Source organism: Leptodactylus fuscus, chromosome 5, assembly GCF_031893055.1.
Source record: "Leptodactylus fuscus isolate aLepFus1 chromosome 5, aLepFus1.hap2, whole genome shotgun sequence".
NCBI classification, from domain to species: Eukaryota; Metazoa; Chordata; class Amphibia; order Anura; family Leptodactylidae; genus Leptodactylus; species Leptodactylus fuscus.
This window is the reverse complement of record NC_134269.1, coordinates 173,664,990-173,685,600: the sequence shown is the minus strand read 5'-3', so window position 1 is coordinate 173,685,600 and position 20,611 is coordinate 173,664,990. Positions and strand designations below refer to the sequence as shown.

Sequence of the window (20,611 nt, the reverse complement as noted above, 5' to 3'; positions counted from 1 at the left end):
ATCACAACATTGAGAAGAACTCGACCAAACAGATGGACACTGCGCTACTCCAGATAAGATGAGAATGAACAGGCACTTTATTGAAAATTCTTTACACAGTATTGTATATAATAAATATGGGAATACCTCTGTAATGATTAGCTTCCTCCCTATACTAATCCTTTGATCCTCTGATCACAATAGTCATCATTAATGAGAAGGCATGGGAGCAAACTTTCGGAGAAGAGGGAGCCTCTATGCCACAAGACTAAACAGGGTGGTGTTTTGCTCAGGCATGTCCGTAGATTTGATATTCATCTATGTATATCTATCAATAAAATTGCATTACATATAAAGTGCACAGGCGACACCAGCCCCCTAATATGGTCCAAATAAGTGCCAATGCTCAGGTGAAATTTTTGCATACATATGGAGTTAGGTCTGTATAGATTTGCACAGAATCCAACAAAACAAACCGTATTCCCCTGTATGAAATTTGTAACATAAAAAACTACTGCAAAGATTCCAAACAGACCTATTATAGCTCAGTATAAAGCTGTGTAATACACCCTTGTGTGTGAGTCCTATGGCACATGAAACTGATATCCTGCACACCAGTCAGTCTGCAGTACACTCATGTTTGCGATACTCTGCATATGTGTATACATTGCAGCTTGCATTCTGCAGGGTAATGACATTTGGAATTACATTCTGCATTATTATCCTTTTATCCTATTGCTGCTACTCATATAGGAGCGCTACTACAATTACAGGGGTATGGCGGTATATACAAACTGCACTCTTAACAGACTTTGGAGCTGCACATGACATGCAGATAGCTAGATATTCTCAGATCTGATTATTATTATACATTAGTACAGTAGTTTCTAACTTTTTTTGTGCCATCAGTATGTAACATTGAAGGTTAATAACTTGTAATAAGAAAATATTCTGCTGAAATATTACAAATACCCTTGAATAAGGAGAGCGATTTAGTGATCTCTGACTGCAGTCAGTGCATGTTAGGAGACAGATGGAAGAGAGGTAATTGGTTTTGGAGATAAAACAAATCTGCAGATAAAAAAAAACAAAAAAAAACGCCAGCCTCAAACTGGGACAGTTTGGAATAGTGGAAACCTCATTCAAATTGTATGAGCCAGAACTGCAGGAAAAAAGGTATATTCACCACATCGCCATTACTGTCAAAAGAGAAGCGTAGGAAAGGATTTGTTCAGCATAAAAACAGATGTTCATGTGGGGGAGGAGACATGGGAAGGATGAGAGGGGAGAAAAAGGGCAAAGGGAGAGAATACAAAGCAGCAGGAACATCGAAACGCACAAGGCTCAGCTCTGACAATGACTGGATTCTCTATTAGCCTCCCTTCATCTCTGTGTCCAGCTCTCATCTCCTTTAAGAGAGCCGTCTCTACTGTTGTTGTTGGGTCCATCATGGTAGATCACATGGAATGTTTTGTAGCATTATCAGCACTGGCCATATAACTGGGCAGCACATAGATCTTCTAGCGTTCTGCTTAATAAAAAGGGGCTTTAATCATCCATTCAGTTATCTGGGTTAGATCTGTGGATAACAATGGTTCGCTGTGACTTGTGAATACAATCTACACTGACCACCAACATAGCTGCTGACATAAGGCAACAAACCGACGTCATGCAGATTTTATCATAGTGTTTGGGGGGGTTTTGTTACCAAATTTCTAATCTTGTTGAAGGGGTTGTACTGAGAGACAGATGTCATGGTTTGTATAATAAGAAGTTGTAGAATTTTCCAATATACTTTATGTATCAATTCCTCGTGGTTTTCCAGATCTCTGCTTACTGTCATAGTAGGCAAACGGGTTTCTCTAAAACAAGTTAACTCAAAGATGGTCAAAGAATTATTCTAATCACACCAGAATATAATATAATAATAAGTGTATAATAAATGTAAAGAGATAATACTTAGGGCTCGTTCACACCTGCGCCCAATCTCTGTCTGTCGCATTTCCATCTTCTGCAGACAGAAGATGGAAACCTGACAGACTGTGTCCAGCTGTGAGTGCCTGTAAACGTTTTGTGCTCTCCGCGGCAAAACCGTTTTTTTTTTTTAACTGGACACAAAGTCCTGCATATCCGACTTTGTGTCCGGTTAAAAAAAAAAACGGTTTCGCCACGGAGAGCACAAAATGCTCATGGGCGCTCACGGCAGGACAATTTTCAAACCCATTCATGAATGGGTTTGAAAAATACCTGCAGGTTTTCGTCTCCCGTCCAGTTTCGGGCAGGAAATGAAAACCTGTAGAACGGAGGCCGGGACGCAGATGTGAACCCGGCCGTAATCGTGGTTACAAATGATGTAATAGCTCACTGGATGAGGAGCCCCATTATACTGTATATCATGCCCTGGTATATACCCATCATTCGATGACTTCCAGGGTTACATAGCATGGTCCAATGCCAAAACTAACTAAACAATAGCCGTGTACTGCTCTTATCTACTGAGCACATAGTATACATAAATACAGATAATAGCTACACAGTGACCCTCCTACAGATGTACAAGAAATACATATAAATTGACTGTGCACCTGTGTGTTCATCACATGACTATGGACTGTATATCACACGACCCTGGACTGTATATCACATGACCCTGGACTGTATATCACATGACCCTGGACTGTATATCACATGACCCTGGACTGTATATCACATGACTATGGGCTGTATATCACATGACTATGGGCTGTATATCACATGACCATAGACTGTATAATATGGCCATGGACTGAATTTTATCCACAGGGAGTAAGCAGCATGAATGATAGCAAGTAGAAATACCATGAGAAATTGATACAGAAAGTATATTAGAAAATTCTATGACTTTTTATCATATAAACAATAACAATGGTCTCTTAATATTGGTCTGAAAGTGGCCAACCCCTTTAATAGCCAGACACGTGCCACTTTTACGCCAAAATACTAGCGTGCTAAGTCTCCATTATATTTTTGGTCAGTCTACTACAAATTTTTCTTACAGGTATTACACTGATCCCGTCTTCTCTGTGGCCTCATACACACAACCATATTTTCATGGGTTCATTTTGGGGCTGCGACCTTGGGCCTCAAACCTAAAGACAGATCCTATTCCTGTCTGTTTGTGGTCCACTCTTTCCCATTGAAGTGCATGTGATTTTTCATGGACCCCCTATAGGGTACACAGTCATGTTGTTGTAGCTTTTACTTTAAAAATTTGACCCAGTGCATTCATAAATGGGCCACATATATGATATAGATAGATAGATAGATAGATAGATAGATAGATAGATAGATAGACAGACAGACATAGATATAAATGCTAGATGTTTGGCATGGTTATTCTTCCTGTATTTGTATGATCTATTTGGTGACATTTTCAATACAGTTGAGAGTATGTAGGACATTTCATTCTTATGATTTATTTCTCTTGCAGCCCGACTTTGATGATGGAAGAGTGGGGAGGCCAAGATCCATGTTACGATCCTATCGGCAGATGTCTATTATATCCATGTCCTCAATGGCATCTGACTGCAGCACTCCCAACAAGATTGCCGTAGAAAGGTTAGATTTCCTTTAGATTTAGTAGGTTTATATGTTTATTTTCTGTGGTTGGGCCCTTGGAGCTTTCTATCGGAAAACCAGAGCTACAATCGCTAGAAACTTGAATATTCACTGTGTGGTCCATAGGCTCAAAGTTATTCAAGTCTATACATCAAGTCTTACAGGAATAATGCATTCATAGTGTTGCTGGGGAATTGGATCATTGTATTAGAGAAACTCTGACCACTATAAAAATATATGAACCCCTCCCCATTGCAAATGTGCCATTTTGTCTTTAAACTTGGGGGGCTTATGAAAGTTCCCCACTGTGGGACTATTAAAGGATTATCTTATCTTATGAAAGCAATGACTTTTTTCCATTCAGAGAGTCATATGAGAGTTGCTTTTTGTAGAAAAAAGTTACTTCCTGATGGCAATAAACATCAAATAAAATAAATCTACTATATTTGTGATGATCTTGTCCTTGGTGACAAATTTTCTAAAAAGGGGACCTTAAAGAGGACTTTTCATGTCCTGTGACATCGGTGGTGTTCTACAGTATATCTTACCAGTATGCACTCCGGTGCCAGAGATATTGGTGCTGCTAATTTTGGCGCCAATACCCCTCCACTGTCAAAAGGGGCAACATTATGGCTCAATGTCATCGCTGGGCTGTGAAGGACCCTTTCCCGCTACTCTCTTCCCCTCAACAGTACTCTTCCATAGTCATATACTGTCAGGGGGGCATTCCGCACAGCTCAGCAATGATGTTGAACTGTCAGGCCCGCTCTTCTGACAGTGGAGGGATATCGGTGCTGAAACGAATGGCCCCAAGGCGAATACAGGCAAAGCTGACAGTGCACTGAATTCAGCAGACTGTCAGCTTTCTAGCGGTATATAAATCTGCCAGTATCGGGCCATGGAAGGTTCTCTTTCAGTCAGAATTTTTTTATTGTGTTCTCCAATAATGGAACTCAATTTCAACAAAAAATAAACCAGAACCTTAGCAAATGTATTTTTAAAAATGCAAAATGCATAAGGCCGGGGCCCCTAGGGATGGAAACGCTACAATTTGCCCACGTCAGAAATGCCGCTGGGAAATTGTGGCTTTAATCAGTAAGTGCAAAGGGATGGGATTCCCACTTTGCAGTAAAAACTGCGGTGCGGCCACTCTGCAATTTCCAAAACCAGAAATCACAGGATGTCAATTATATCTACGGGAATGCCGGCAGTTTCCCCATAGATATAACTGTAACAGAAAGTCAACAGAGGAAAACTCTGCAAACTTTCTGTTTAAAGCCCTGCGGGAACAACCACGATGCATTGCCACCACGTTTTTTCCCGCAGCACTTTTTAGCTGTGGGACGTCCCATGGGGCCCTTAGCCTAAAAGAGTTCTTGTAAGGGGTCTTCCATCTCATAAAGTTTTAAACTATGCCGTTACCTTATGATGGGTGGTATCCCTACTGATCTTCAGAATAAAGGGTCCGCAGGGATGATTCGTGGACCCTTCATTGTGACTTGCCACCTTTACACTCTTTCTCCGCACAACCATGCCCTGGCCACTTTGCAGTATAGGAAAGCAGCTTCATGCAAGACGGCTGGGAGAGCCATTGTGCACACAGAAGGGGGTGTATTGCTGATTTAGTACTGGCGCCTTTCATTCTCATGACAATAGACCCCCACCAATCATGAAGAGTCTAGTTAGATGCTATTACTTTATATGATGATAGTAAGTGCTCATCATGTGTGCAAGGTGTTCTATAAAGGTCTGGTATTGTTATCAGCAAGAATATCGCATTCTGTCCAACATTTTATTGCTGGAAACCTGATAGACCCCATTATTACTAAAGCCATTTTGCACTGCTCATCTTACTTGTACAGACAACGAATCATACCAATTATAGACTGGTAGACAAAAGACCAGAGGGGCTGTTGTGATATAGTGATGGCCGTCGTGACATCTCTTCTCCTCCCTCCACTTACTGAACACAAGTCATGTAAATACTGTATCAAAGAAAAAGGAATATTGTAGACCCCATTCTTATTTATTTCACTTAAGGAAATCATTTCCTCTCCCATCATACAGGCGTTGCGCTCTCTTCTTTGTGAATGTCAGCGGCTTCCCTCCGTACTAAACTTGCCTCTCTAATTATACGTTGTTGCGAGCAGCTTCATTTTTTTGATCATTTAAAGAATGGCTGGCAGGGGAGATTTTCTGCTCGAGAATGTAAAATGCCATAATTTATGTTTGCCTTAGCCTTCCCTGCTAATATCTTATTTTTCCAAAGTGCGCTCATTACGCCTTTCAGTACAAATAATGCTGTGAGAATTGCAGTGTTTAGGAATTTCAGTGCAAAAGAGCAACAATGGCTGCCCATCAGGAGCGCGCTAGATGCCAGTGGGGGGAAGAATTACTTAAGAAAAAACACGGCTGGGAATAATTAGAGTTTACCAATGAAATGTTACATTAACATTAATTGAGCAAAGTATGTGTTAAAAGAGCACATATCCTGTGAAAGTCTCATCTATTATTGATAAATGGTTCTGCGTTCAGTGGGTATCATGCGAAATGTCAATACAATTGAAGACTACTGGTGCTCCGGAGCACTACTGCGCACGCTCCAGTGCCATTTTGCTCAATGGCAGTATGCTTGTGTCCTTGAGGCAAGCGATACTGTGCATGCGCCGGATTTGAACCAATCCCCCCCGGAAGAAAAGGACGACGAAGGCGGGAAGAGCCAGGACTGGAGGGCATCGCCGAAAAAAGAGGAAGGTGTGCCAGAAGATGACGTCGGACCGTGCATGACCGCCCACTGTGCATGATAAGTATAATTTGCATATTTGCATTTTTATGGTTTTATTTTAAAACGGGGGGGGGGGGGGGGTGCAGTTAAAATAACATTCGCAGTGCCTGAATAGCCTTTTTAAAGGCTATTCACGCATATGTGGGGCTCATAAAGAAAAACTTTGCTGATACAGCCCCTTTAAGACTAAGACCCCATGTTGCAGAAACTGAGCTTTTTTTGTTGCAGATTTTGCTGCGGTTTTTTGAGCCAAATTTAGGATTGACTACAAAAGAAATGGGAAATATATATCAAGTACTTATACTACTCCCTTCTGCTAAATCCATTCCTGGCTTTGGCTCAAACAAAATACAGCAAAGCCTACAACGAAAACAGTTGCTTTTCCGCAGCCTAAAAATGGTCTAGTGTTGTTCGGAAAGTATTATTACATCTACAATGTACAGGCTTGGACTGACCTGCAAGTGAACCAGTGAATCCCTTGCTGGACTTTGAGTCAATTGGGTCCACGCTATATGATAAGTCACTGATTTTTTGTAATTATTAGAGATGAGCGAACACTAAAATGTTCGAGGTTCGAAATTCGATTCGAACAGCCGCTCAATGTTCGTGTGTTCGAATGGGTTTCGAACCCCATTATAGTCTATGGGGAACAGATACTCGTTAAGGGGGAACCCCAAATCCGTGTCTGGAGGGTCACCAAGTCCACTATGACACCCCAGGAAATGATGCCAACACCTCTGGAATGACACTGGGACAGCAGGGGAAGCATGTCTGGGGGCATCTAACACACCAAAGACCCTCTATTACCCCAACATCACAGCCTAACAACTACACACTTTACACACTCAATACCACATCTCTGACAGTAGGAAAACACCTTGAAACATGTGTATTTGGCACTTGCAGTGAGGAGAGCTTGTCACCAGCAGTGAATTTGGCCCTTGTAGTAAGTTGAGGTTGGCACCAACATTTGTTTTGAAAATCAGGGTGGATTGAGCCTCTAACCAGCAGAGTTTGGGCAAATTCATGGTGGAGGGAGCCTCTAAACACCCCAGTTTGGGCAAATTCATGGTGGAGGGAGCCTCTAAAAACCCCAGTTTGGACCAATTCATGGTGGAGGGAGCCTCTAACCAGCCCAGTGTGGGCAAATTCATGGTGGAGGGAGCCTCTAAAAAACCCAGTTTGGACCAATTCATGGTGGAGGGAGCCTCTAACCAGCCCAGTTTGGGCAAATTCATGGTGGAGGGAGCCTCTAACCAGCCCAGTGTGGGCAAATTCATGGTGGAGGGAGCCTCTAAAAAACCCAGTTTGGACCAATTCATGGTGGAGGGAGCCTCTAACCAGCCCAGTTTGGGCAAATTCATGGTGGAGGGAGCCTCTAAAAAACCCAGTTTGGACCAATTCATGGTGGAGGGAGCCTCTAACCAGCCCAGTTTGGACCAATTAATGGTGGAGGGAGCCGCTAAACAGCCCAGTTTGGACCAATTAATGGTGGAGGGAGCCTCTAAACAGCCAAGTTTGGACCAATTCATGGTGGAGGGAGCCTCTAAAAACCCCAGTTTGGACCAATTCATGGTGGAGGGAGCCTCTAACCAGCCCAGTTTGGGCAAATTCATGGTGGAGGGAGCCTCTAAACAGCCCAGTTTGGGCAAATTCATGGTGGAGGGAGCCTCTAAACAGCCCAGTTTGGGCAAATTCATGGTGGAGGGAGCCTCTAAAAACCCCAGTTTGGACCAATTCATGGTGGAGGGAGCCTCTAAAAACCCCAGTTTGGACCAATTCATGGTGGAGGGAGCCTCTAACCAGCCCAGTTTGGGCAAATTCATGGTGGAGGGAGCCTCTAAACAGCCCAGTTTGGGCAAATTCATGGTGGAGGGAGCCTCTAAAAACCCCAGTTTGGACCAATTCATGGTGGAGGGAGCCTCTAAAAACCCCAGTTTGGACCAATTCATGGTGGAGGGAGCCTCTAAAAAACCCAGTTTGGACCAATTCATGGTGGAGGGAGCCTCTAAACAGCCCAGTTTGGGCAAATTCATGGTGGAGGGAGCCTCTAAAAACCCCAGTTTGGACCAATTCATGGTGGAGGGAGCCTCTAAAAACCCCAGTTTGGACCAATTCATGGTAGAGGGAGCCTCTAAAAACCCCAGTTTGGACCAATTCATGGTGGAGGGAGCCTCTAAAAAACCCAGTTTGGACCAATTCATGGTGGAGGGAGCCTCTAACCAGCCCAGTTTGGACCAATTCATGGTGGAGGGAGCCTCTAAAAACCCCAGTTTGGACCAATTCATGGTGGAGGGAGCCTCTAAACAGCCCAGTTTGGACCAATTCATGGTGGAGGGAGCCTCTAAAAACCCCAATTTGGACCAATTCATGGTGGAGGGAGCCTCTAACCAGCCCAGTTTGGACCAATTCATGGTGGAGGGAGCCTCTAACCAGCCCAGTTTGGGCAAATTCATGGTGGAGGGAGCCTCTAAAAACCCCAATTTGGACCAATTCATGGTGGAGGGAGCCTCTAAACAGCCCAGTTTTGGCAAATTCATGGTGGAGGGAGCCTCTAAAAACCCCAGTTTGGACCAATTCATGGTGGAGGGAGCCTCTAACCAGCCCAGTTTGGGCAAATTCATGGTGGAGGGAGCCTCTAACCAGCAGAGTTGTGGGAAAGCAGGGTGGAGGGAGCCTCTAACCAGCAGAGTTGGTGGAAATCAGGGTGGAGGGAGCCTCTAACCAGCAGAGTTGGGGGAAATCATGTTGGAGGGAGCCTAGTATTAGCAGAATTGTGCAACGCTTATGGTGGATGAGTATGAGGATGCGGAGGAATTGGAGAGGTTGAGTACAGACATGGAGTTTCATGTTGGGGTGCTTTACACAGGTGGGCACAAAAATGAAGGCTCTATCCAGTGGTGGTTCATTTTTATCAAAGTGAGCCGGTCGGCACTCTCAGCTGACAGACGGGTGCGCTTGTCAGTGATGATGCCACCGGCTGCACTGAACACCCTCTCAGATAGGACGCTGGCGGCAGGACAGGACAGCACCTCCAAGGCATATAGGGCAAGTTCAAGCCACAGGTCCAACTTCGACACCCAATACGTGTAGGGCGCAGAGGGGTCGGAGAGGACAGGGCTGTGGTCGGAAAGGTATTCCCGCAACATGCGCCTATACTTCTCACGCCTGGTGACACTAGGACTCTCCGTGGCGGCACTTTGGCGAGGGGGTGCCATCAAGGTGTCCCAGACCTTAGACAGTGTGCCCCTCGTTTGTGTGGACTGTTGAGAACTTGGTTGCCTACTGGAGGAACTGCCCTCCCTGCCGCCAACGTCACATGCTGGAAACATCTCCATCATATTCTGCACCAATTGCCTGTGGCAAGCATTGATGCGATTGGCCCTCCCCTCTACCGGAATAAAAGACGAGATGTTGTTTTTATACCGGGGGTCAAGGATAGCAAAGATCCAGTACTGGTTGTCCTCCATGATTTTGACAATACGCTTGTCGGTTGTAAAGCACCCCAACATGAACTCAGCCATGTCTGCCACAGTGTTAGTTGGCATGACTCCTCTGGCCCCACCGGAAAGTTCAATCTCCATTTCCTCCTCATCCTCCATGTCTACCCATCCGCGCTGCAACAATGGGACGATTCGAAGTTGCCCGGAAGCCTCCTGTATCACCATCACATCATCGGACAACTCTTCTTCCTCCTCCTCCTCCTCCTCCTCCATTAAACGCAGTGAAGCGGACAGATGTGTGGACCTACTCTCCAGCTGTGACGGATCGGATGCTATCCCTAACTCCTCTGTGTGATCTGAGTTATCCCTGATGTCAATCAGGGATTCTCTCAGAACACACAAGAGCGGGATTGTAAGGCTCACCATCGCATCCTCAGAGCTCACCCTCCTTGTGGACTCCTCAAAGACCCGTAGGATGTCACAAAGGTCTCTCATCCATGGCCACTCATGGATGTGAAACTGAGGCAGCTGACTTTGTGGCACCCTAGGGTTTTGTAGCTGGTATTCCATCAAAGGTCTCTGCTGCTCAACCACTCTATTCAACATCTGAAACGTTGAGTTCCAGCGTGTGGGGACGTCGCACAAAAGCCGGTGTTGTGGCACATGCAGGCGTTGCTGGAGAGATTTTAAGCTAGCAGCGGCTACTGTCGACTTGCGAAAGTGGGCGCACATGCGCCGCACTTTCACCAGTAGCTCTGGAACATTGGGGTAGCTCTTTAGGAAACGTTGCACCACTAGGTTGAAGACGTGGGCCAGGCATGGAACATGTTGGAGTCCGGCAAGCTCCAGAGCTGCTACCAGGTTCCGGCCGTTATCACAAACGACCATGCCTGGGCCCAGGTGCAGCGGCTCAAACCATATTGCCGTCTCATCGAGGAGGGCATCCCTCACCTCGGAGGCAGTGTGCTGTCTGTCCCCCAAGCTGATCAGCTTCAGCACAGCCTGCTGACGTCTACCAATGCCAGTGCTGCAACGTTTCCAACTCGTAGCTGGGGTCAATCTAACAGCGGAGGAGGAGGCGGTGGCGGAGGAGGAGGCGGTGGCGGAGGAGGAGGCGGTAGAGGAGGAGGAGGAGGGGGGTGTTCTTCTCGTGTCCCTGCCAGGAATGTTAGGCGGGGAGACGAGGTACACCGGGCCAGTTTGGGAAGCAGTCCCAGCCTCAACTACATTCACCCAGTGTGCCGTCAGTGAAATGTAGCGTCCCTGTCCGCATGCACTTGTCCACGCGTCGGTGGTCAAGTGGACCTTTGTGCAAAGCGCGGAACTAAGGGCCCGCCTGATGTTGAGTGACACGTGCTGGTGCAAGGCGGGGACGGCACACCGGGAGAAGTAGTGACGGCTAGGGACGGCATAGCGAGGTGCCGCAGTTGCCATCAGGTCCAGGAAGGCGGGAGTTTCAACAAGCCGGAACGCCAACATCTCCTGGGCCAGCAGTTTAGCGATGTTGGCGTTCAAGGCTTGCGCGTGTGGGTGGTTAGCAGTGTATTTCTGCCGCCGCTCCAATGTCTGAGAGATGGTGGGTTGTTGTAAAGAAACGCCTGATGGTGCCTTTGATGGTGCAGGAGAAGGAGATAAGACAGGACCAGGGGAGGATGAGGTAGAAGTCAACAAAGTGGCGGAGGCAGATGAAGTGGTGTCCTGGCTCGTCCTCTGGAGTGCATCGCCAGCACAGTCAGCAGTGGCAGTGGCAGAGGCAGAGGCAGAGGCAGTGGCAGAGGCAGTGGCAGTGGCGTGAACGGCAGGCGGCCTTTGTCCTGCCGTTGCTGCCTGCCACTGATTCCAGTGCTTGGATTCCAAATGACGGCGCATTGAAGTGGTGGACAGGTTGCTCTTCTCAGAGCCCCTAATCAATTTCGAGAGGCAAATTGTGCAGACAACACTATATCTGTCCTCGGCGCATTCCTTGAAAAAACTCCACACCTTCGAGAAACGTGCCCTCGAGGTGGGAGTTTTTCGGGGCTGGGTACGAACTGGAACATCTTGGGAGATTCCGGGTGTGGCCTGGCTTCGCCTAAGCTGCTGACCTCTGCCTCTAGCTACCCTTTTTGGTGCTGCACCTGCCTCAACATCCACACTACTTTCCCCGCTTGACATCCCCCCTGTCCAGGTCGGGTCAGTGTCCTCATCATCCACCACTTCCTCTTCCAACTCCTGTCTCATCTCCTCCTCCCGCACAATGCGCCGGTCAACTGGATGCCCTGACGGCAACTGCGTCACATCATCGTCGATGAGGGTGGGTTGCTGGTCATCCACCACCAAATCGAACGGAGATGGAGGAGACTCTAGTGTTTGAGCATCTGGACACAGATGCTCCTCTGTTAGGTTCGTGGAATCGTGACGTGGAGAGGCAGGTTGAGGGACAATGAAAGGAGCGGAGAACAGCTCTGGGGAGCAGGGACAGTTTGGGTTATTGTTCTGTAAAGCTTCGGAATTTTGGGAGGAAGGAAGGCAAGACTGTTGGGTAATAGGAGGAGAGGAGGCAGAGTCTGACTGGCTGCTGGACAATGTGCTGTAAGCGTTCTCTGACAGCCATTGCAAGACCTGTTCCTGGTTCTCGGGCCTACTAAGGTTTGTACCCTGCAGTTTAGTTAATGTGGCAAGCAACCCTGGCACTGTGGAGTGGCGCAATGCTTGCTGCCCCACAGGAGTAGGCACGGGACGCCCTGTGGCTTCACTGCTACCTTGCTCCCCAGAACCATTCCCCCGACCTCGCCCACGGCCTCGTCCACGTCCCTTTCCGGGAGCCTTGCGCATTTTGAATTCCTAGTTAGAAATTGGCACTGTATACCAGTAGTAAAAATTGTGGGTGCACGTAACCCCAATATATTCTTTGAATTACCAGTCAGAAACTGGCACTATATGGCAGTAGCAAGAAATGAGGGTATTTGTATTCCCAATATATTCTTTGAATTCCCAGTCAGACAATGGCACTGTATACCAGTAGTAAAAATTGTGGGTGCACGTAACCCCAATATATTCTTTGAATTACCAGTCAGAAACTGGCACTATATGGCAGTAGCAAGAAATGAGGGTATTTGTATTCCCAATATATTCTTTGAATTCCCAGTCAGACACTGGCACTATATGGCAGTAGCAAGAAATGAGGGTATTTGTATTCCCAATATATTCTTTGAATTCCCAGTCAGACAATGGCACTGTATACCAGTAGTAAAAATTGTGGGTGCACGTAACCCCAATATATTCTTTGAATTACCAGTCAGACAATGGCACTGTATACCAGTAGTAAAAATTGTGGGTGCACGTAACCCCAATATATTCTTTGAATTCCCAGTCAGAAACTGGCACTATATGGCAGTAGCAAGAAATGAGGGTATTTGTATTCCCAATATATTCTTTGAATTCCCAGTCAGACAATGGCACTGTATACCAGTAGTAAAAATTGTGGGTGCACGTAACCCCAATATATTCTTTGAATTACCAGTCAGAAACTGGCACTATATGGCAGTAGCAAGCAATGAGGGTATTTATAACCCCAATATATTCTTTGAATTCCCAGTCAGACAATGGCACTGTATACCAGTAGTAAAAATTGTGGGTGCACGTAACCCCAATATATTCTTTGAATTCCCAGTCAGACACTGGCACTATATGGCAGTAGCAAGAAATGAGGGTATTTGTATTCCCAATATATTCTTTGAATTCCCAGTCAGACAATGGCACTGTATACCAGTAGTAAAAATTGTGGGTGCACGTAACCCCAATATATTCTTTGAATTACCAGTCAGAAACTGGCACTATATGGCAGTAGCAAGAAATGAGGGTATTTGTATTCCCAATATATTCTTTGAATTCCCAGTCAGACAATGGCACTGTATACCAGTAGTAAAAATTGTGGGTGCACGTAACCCCCAATATATTCTTTGAATTACCAGTCAGAAACTGGCACTATATGGCAGTAGCAAGAAATGAGGGTATTTGTATTCCCAATATATTCTTTGAATTCCCAGTCAGACAATGGCACTGTATACCAGTAGTAAAAATTGTGGGTGCACGTAACCCCAATATATTCTTTGAATTACCAGTCAGAAACTGGCACTATATGGCAGTAGCAAGAAATGAGGGTATTTGTATTCCCAATATATTCTTTGAATTCCCAGTCAGACAATGGCACTGTATACCAGTAGTAAAAATTGTGGGTGCACGTAACCCCAATATATTCTTTGAATTACCAGTCAGAAACTGGCACTATATGGCAGTAGCAAGAAATGAGGGTATTTATAACCCCAATATATTCTTTGAATTCCCAGTCAGACAATGGCACTGTATACCAGTAGTAAAAATTGTGGGTGTATATAGCCCCAATTCTATTGCTAGGGGACTTGCAGGGTATTTCTGGGGTGAAGGTGGGGGGGCACACCGTTGGAACGGGTATCGGGGTATATATCGGGTATACGGGAATACACTGACAGTGTATTCCATTCAGGATCCTGGGAAAGCTGGGTTGCGGCGATTGAGCCCGTCAGTGCCACGTTACACTGACAAGCTTCTCCCTGGAATTTAGCTCTTACAAGAGCTGTTGTGGTTGTCTTCTCCTTCCTATCCTAGCCTGTCCCTGCCTACCCAGAATCTAAGCCCTAGCTAGCTGGACGGAAACCTCCGTCCTCGGTGAATTGCAAGCTCAGAATGACGCAAACCTGGGCGGCGCTGTTCTTTTAAATTAGAGGTCACATGTTTTCGGCAGCCAATGGGTTTTGCCTACTTTTCTCAACGTCACCGGTGTCGTAGTTCCTGTCCCACCTACCCTGCGCTGTTATTGGAGCAAAAAAGGCGCCAGGGAAGGTGGGAGGGGAATCGAGTAATGGCGCACTTTACCACGCGGTGTTCGATTCGATTCGAACATGCCGAACAGCCTAATATCCGATCGAACATGAGTTCGATAGAACACTGTTCGCTCATCTCTAGTAATTATGACTTTTTTTTTCCATATTAGTGTTGCTCTTCCCACTTTTCTTAAGAGTTGGAAGGTGTTTGCAAAGAAGTCAAATTTATCATTATTTTCACAAAAAAACTGGCTAAAAAAAAATGTCTAAAAACTAACGTGCATTAGATTTCGGCTTTAGGAGCAGAGACTGATCATAATATGTTAAAATTCTAAAGAGTCACACACTTACTAGTAATGTTGATACATTCAGTATTTCATACGGGTTTTGGTACTTTTTTTTGGTAATTTTTTGGATCTTTATAACTTTATGGATTCTGTCTCTGGATAAAAATGCATAAAAAAAGCATGAAAAATATTCAAAATAATTTTAAAAGATTTATATTGTTCAAGAGTCCACAAGCTATGACCACATTGTTAGATTGTAAGGGCCAGAATGGTGCAGGTTCTGGACATTACAAGGACATGAAATAGATACGGTGTGTTGGATCCTGAAATGCAAAGCATGACTATTGGTAATACGGGTAATTTCACGTTCCTTCTGGTAGTCATATCATTCTGTAATGCTATATTCACGTCCCATGCATTAGTGTTTAACTGTCTTCCATACTAATTATAATAATTTGCCATAATAATACATGATTGAGAGTTCTTGTACATGTAATGCATATTGGAATGCTTTTGATTTTTCAGAAACTTTGATCTTGATGCGTCCATGTCCAAATCGAAAACTCCTGAAAATGAAGGTGATCCTTCTCCAGCGTCCAGTGAACCCGATGTGAAATTGCGAAGATCTCGCAAGAAAAATAAAAGAAGCAGCGTCGTGTTTTCTGATGAAAAAAACGCTTCTGAGGCTTCTCTGTCAGAGTCAAAGAGAGTGAGTTATGGAACATGGAACATTGTAATACGTTTCAATGTTTGCCAAAGTGCAAACTACAATGGGAGATGAGCAACTGGTTTGGCCTCAACCTTATAAAAACTTTGGGTAACTGGTAATGGGCATTATTTTGATTTTTTACCTCAATGGTGCTGGTCCATTCACATTGAGAATTTTGGCATGGACTCTGGCACACAATCCATGTCAGAATCTGCATGGAAAAAAAGCCTCCCATTGACTTCGATGGGTTCCGTTTTCCGCGCGGAACCCATCGAAGTCGATGGGAGGCTTTTTTTTTCCACGCCAAAATACTCCGTGCGAATGGACCCAAATACTGCAGGATCTCCCCCACTATCAGAAGTGGGTGCCTGGATCTGTACTCACAGCTAGTCACCTACTCCTAAAGGTTTGCCAATTCTGGATGTTTAACCCTTTAGATGCCACAGTCAATAGCAACCACAGCATTTAAATGGTTTTAGGAAAAAGGAGCTTCCTCCTTTAGCTATCGGCACCTTTGTGAATGAAATTGTGGGGATCTGAAGCCTTTATATGGCAGCCAGGGGCCTAATGAAGACTTCCAGCCTGCCTTTTATAAAATGACACCATACCTTTATAAAAAATAGTGACACCATTCCTGTAGAAAAGTATGCATACAGCATGTATATAGCTCTGGAACACATATATAGCACTGCCATCGTTCTGTAGGATGGGCCTTATTGGGAAGAGAGATGCACTTGCCTGTAAGGCACAAATACTTTTGCCACAAATATGGACTCTAAGGCTGAGGCCCCACGTTGCAGAAACGCAGCTTTTTTTTGCTGCAGATTTTGTTGTGGTTTTTTGAGCCAAAGCCAAGAATGTCTACAAAGGGAATGGGAAATATCCAGAAAGTTCTTATACTTCTACCTTCTTCTCATTCCACTCCTGGCTTTGGCTCAAAAAACTGCAACAAAATTTGCAACACAAAAAAGCTGCGTTTCTGCAACGTGGGGCCTCGGCCTAAAGGCAGAAACTGCACAGATAATGGCAGCTTTGTATCGTCACCACAGTCCTCAGGTCCTTCACCCAGGATCAGTTCCACTGGAGTCTGCAGGATGAGCACTGTAATCTGGTAGGGGGCACTTCTCTCATCTCCTCTCTGACTGTCGGAGGCGTGGAACTGAATTAGGGAATAGTTTGCTGCAAATTTGGAAACAATGCTGCTGCCAATGGACTAGAGGTGGAATCGGGTGACTGTCCCTGCTATTAGGAGAGGAGCAGGTTGTGGGGGCATTGCTGATACCCGTGACACTGTACTGTGGTGTTTGGCACTTCTTCTTAGGTAGTTTGAGCCGCACTATGGTAGTTTTTAAGCTCGTCTTGAGCGGTATTTTCTGTTGGAGCTGCTCTGGCGGTATGTTGCATTGCATTTTATTATTTGGGGCATATTATGAGCAGCACTATGGAGTTCGCTTAGCTCTTCTCACACTCTATTTGCAGGAAGGTTTCGGGGATTGATCCACATTTTTTTGTTTTTGACAATGTCAATTAATTGTATTTCAGGAGGGGATTAGGAGCGGTTAGATTATAGACCTCCAGCTTTTCTCTCTGTGTGTTTGAGACCCAGATTTATTACAGATGACTGTGCTGAGTCAGAAAGCTTCACTTCACCCTTTCCATTGCCAGAAATCTATGAGAAGCCGTTCCACAAAATCTCCAGCCGTTTGTTTTCGCCCTCTGCTGGAGACTAAAAGGAATTTACCTTCATGTTATGTTTTAATTACAACATTGAAGCTGTTTTGATTTCCATTGTCTTCGTTAGTCCTTTTTTTTACTTTATCTGCCATCTAGTGGTAAAATGTGACCTGCAACACTAATTGGAACAATTCCTCGGCTTGTTAAATTCAGACATGGGGCTTTTGATGGAATTTCTTTAAGCCAAAGACAGGAATGGATAGAAAATATAAATAGAGTTATATCCAGAGTCATACTGTTCGCTTTTTATGTATCAGAAGAAAAAGGAAGTGTGTGAATTCAGCTTTTGCTGTATTTATTTCTGCCATCTATTTCTCCATGTATTTCTGGAACAATAAGTACTTGACGTTCTCTTTCCTCTTATCGGTTTTCTACGGGTTGTAAATTTTTGCATTTGGATCTGGTCTGAGGTTTGGTGAATTTTAATGGTCTGGGGATCTTATAATTGTGGAAATTAATTTTGTGGTCTGAATCTCTGGGAACGGATGAATTTTAATGGTCTGGGGTCTGATAAATTGAGGAGTGTAGTTTGGTAGTTTGGTATTTTTGGTTATGGTTGCTGATGTGACAATGGTGCTGGTATCCAATAATCTGTTGTCTGAGAATTTATACATTTAGGACTCTGGTCTGGATAAATTTAAGGGCTCATTCACACGGGGCAAGAGGGGGCGGATGTTAGCGCTGAATCCACGTCAGAATCCTCCCCCCTCCCAATAGAGGTCTATGTAGACCGCTAGCTCACGGAAAAAAAGAAGCGAGCTGCCCTTTTTCAGGCTGATTCTGCGGCTGATTCAGCCCTGGTGTCTGCCTCACGTCAGCACCCTCTGTACTAGGCCCATTGAATTGGGCCTACTCTGGAGCAGGAAGCCGCGACTGTCGGAAATCGTAACCGTCGCGGCAGGCGCAAAATCAGGACCAAAATACGCGGTCCCATGCACCATGGATGAATTTAAGGATTATTCTCTTGCCCTTTAGTATAGACCACAACTGTGGTGTAACTACCACGGTAGCAGTGGTAGCAGCTGTCACAGAGCCCGACACCTAAGAGGGCCTGGGCCCTCTCACTAGTTAATATGCCAAAAAAAAGAAATAAACAATACATTTTACTTTTTGAGGCCCGAGGCCACCTAAGGTGTCTGGTTCCGGGCAGTGGAGAGCCTCAGCTTGCGTCCTGACAGCGGGGGAGGGGCAGAGACATAGTGCAGGAAGAAGACAGAGCCAGGGGATGGAGTGAGCAGTGCTGAGTGAGTGCAGACTGGTGAGTTTAACCTATGTGTGCAGGGCAGGCTGTCAGCACACAGTACTGTGCTGGCAGCTGCCTGCCGCCTGGGGATGAAGGGGTTATTACAATACATAATACTGTGCTGCAGGGGCCACTATGGAGCATCATACTGTGTGCAGGGGCTACTATGGGGTATAATATTGTGTGCAGGGGCCACTATAGGGGATAATACTGTGTGCAGGGGCCACTATGGGACATACTACTGTGTGAAGGGGCCACTATGGTGTATAATACTGTGTGCAGGGGCCACTATGGGGGATAATACTGTGTGCAGGGGCCACTATGGGGGATAATACTGTGTGCAGGGGCCACTATGGGACATATTACTGTGTGCAGGGGCCACTATGGGGCATAATACTGTGTGCAGGTGCCACTATAGGGTATAATACTGTATACAGGAGCCACTATGGGGTATAATACTGTGTACAGGGGCCATTATGGGGCATAGTAGCGCCTGCAGGAATGTAGGAAAAAATGGGCAATCGGTCGGGGTCTTTAGAGGGGGGGGGCCCATGTTAAAGGTTCGCCACGTGGCCCCGCCATTCCTAGTTACGCCACTGGACCACAATATAACCTGACACAGCGAGCTCACTCCCGTGGCACTTCTTCCTTCTAATAAAATCTATGACTTGGTCCTCTGTCTGGTCATGTGATCATTGCATTGACCTGCCTATGCAAACTCTGGCCACAAGTCACTTTTTCTATACAGGTCAATGAAAGCCTACTTGTAAGGCTCTCAGGCTGGGTAAGAACTCACTATACCTCAGGTTACACTATGCCTTGTAGTAAAAAAGAAAACTAAAACTGCAGCGTAATTTTATATATCTGTTATATAAGGGTTAGGGGACACTTCATGGTCTAGCTGTATATTTGTTTAATGCAACTCAGCAGCCAAGTGTGTCCATGTTCATGTGCAAGGGGTGAGAATTTATACATTAGCTATAGGCCCAAGCAAAGTCATGAATCTAAGTCGCGCACTGTTGGTGTCCCTAGTGAGACAGCGCTGTAGTTGTTGCTTTCATCATAAACAGAATTCACGACAGGCTACAATTGTTCTGCTGTTCACTGATGCCCTTATATCTTACAGCTGTCACGAAAGCAGGAATTTATGAGCGACACCAACCTGTCCGACCATGTATCAGCACCACTAAGCACTTCTGTTCTTAAGCAAATGAGTTTTGCAAGTCGCTCAATGCCAACGATTCCAGGTAACATCCAATACTCTGTGCAGTAACAATGGTTGTGCAAAAATACACAGTATACAGTACAAAGCGTAATATGTTTGTAAGCCCTTTTTATAGTACCATTTGGAAAGGGAGGACTTATGTGTAGACAGAAGCAAAAAAATCATATTACTTGTGACACAAGTAAGATTTCTATTGGGAGAAGTATTGTAGCTCATGGCCAGGAGCGACAATATTATAACATAGATTTAAGACATGTGTCTAACATAGAATCCCAGAATATAGTCCAGGAGATCCAGAGACCAGGTCAAAGAATGTAATAAAATAATGGAACAAACCTTCACACATTGAGGGCTTTACTGAAGAGAAGACAGGTTGAGACCAGAGTCAGGAGAATCCAGATTGAGGAAATTGTGCATCAGAAGGCAGGTTATAGTACCATAGACTAAGTTGTCTGATACGGATGCCTTGTGTATTGTATGCCTGGACCTCAGTCATATAATGTGCGGTTTAGATGAAGCCGCCCCCTCCGTGACTAGTTAAGTTCATGAAATCTTATAACCTGACTTTTCAGCATCAGAAATCTTAGTAAGAACCACAATAGGAAAGGCTATTACATGATACTGGGGTCAGTATGGGGAATAAACACAAATTCTCTTTAAAGTGGGTACATAACAGGGTAAAGCCCCAAACTTTGAGACAAGTGGTCAAGTGCTTTCACACATTATAGATCTTCCATCAGATATTATTGATGTGGTGAACCTTCAGGC

At 45.1% G+C, this 20,611-nt stretch overlaps 1 protein-coding gene across 1 annotated transcript in view; it reads left to right on the top strand.

Moving 5' to 3' along the window:
* Nucleotides 1-20,611, top strand: part of DOCK2 (dedicator of cytokinesis 2) — a 522,773-nt gene that overhangs the window by 495,349 nt on the left and 6,813 nt on the right. Inside the window, exons 48-50 of the mRNA XM_075274736.1 lie at nt 3,449-3,576; nt 15,458-15,641; nt 19,745-19,865. Coding sequence (XP_075130837.1) covers nt 3,449-3,576; nt 15,458-15,641; nt 19,745-19,865 — 433 coding nt within the window. The remainder of the gene's footprint in view (nt 1-3,448; nt 3,577-15,457; nt 15,642-19,744; nt 19,866-20,611) is intronic.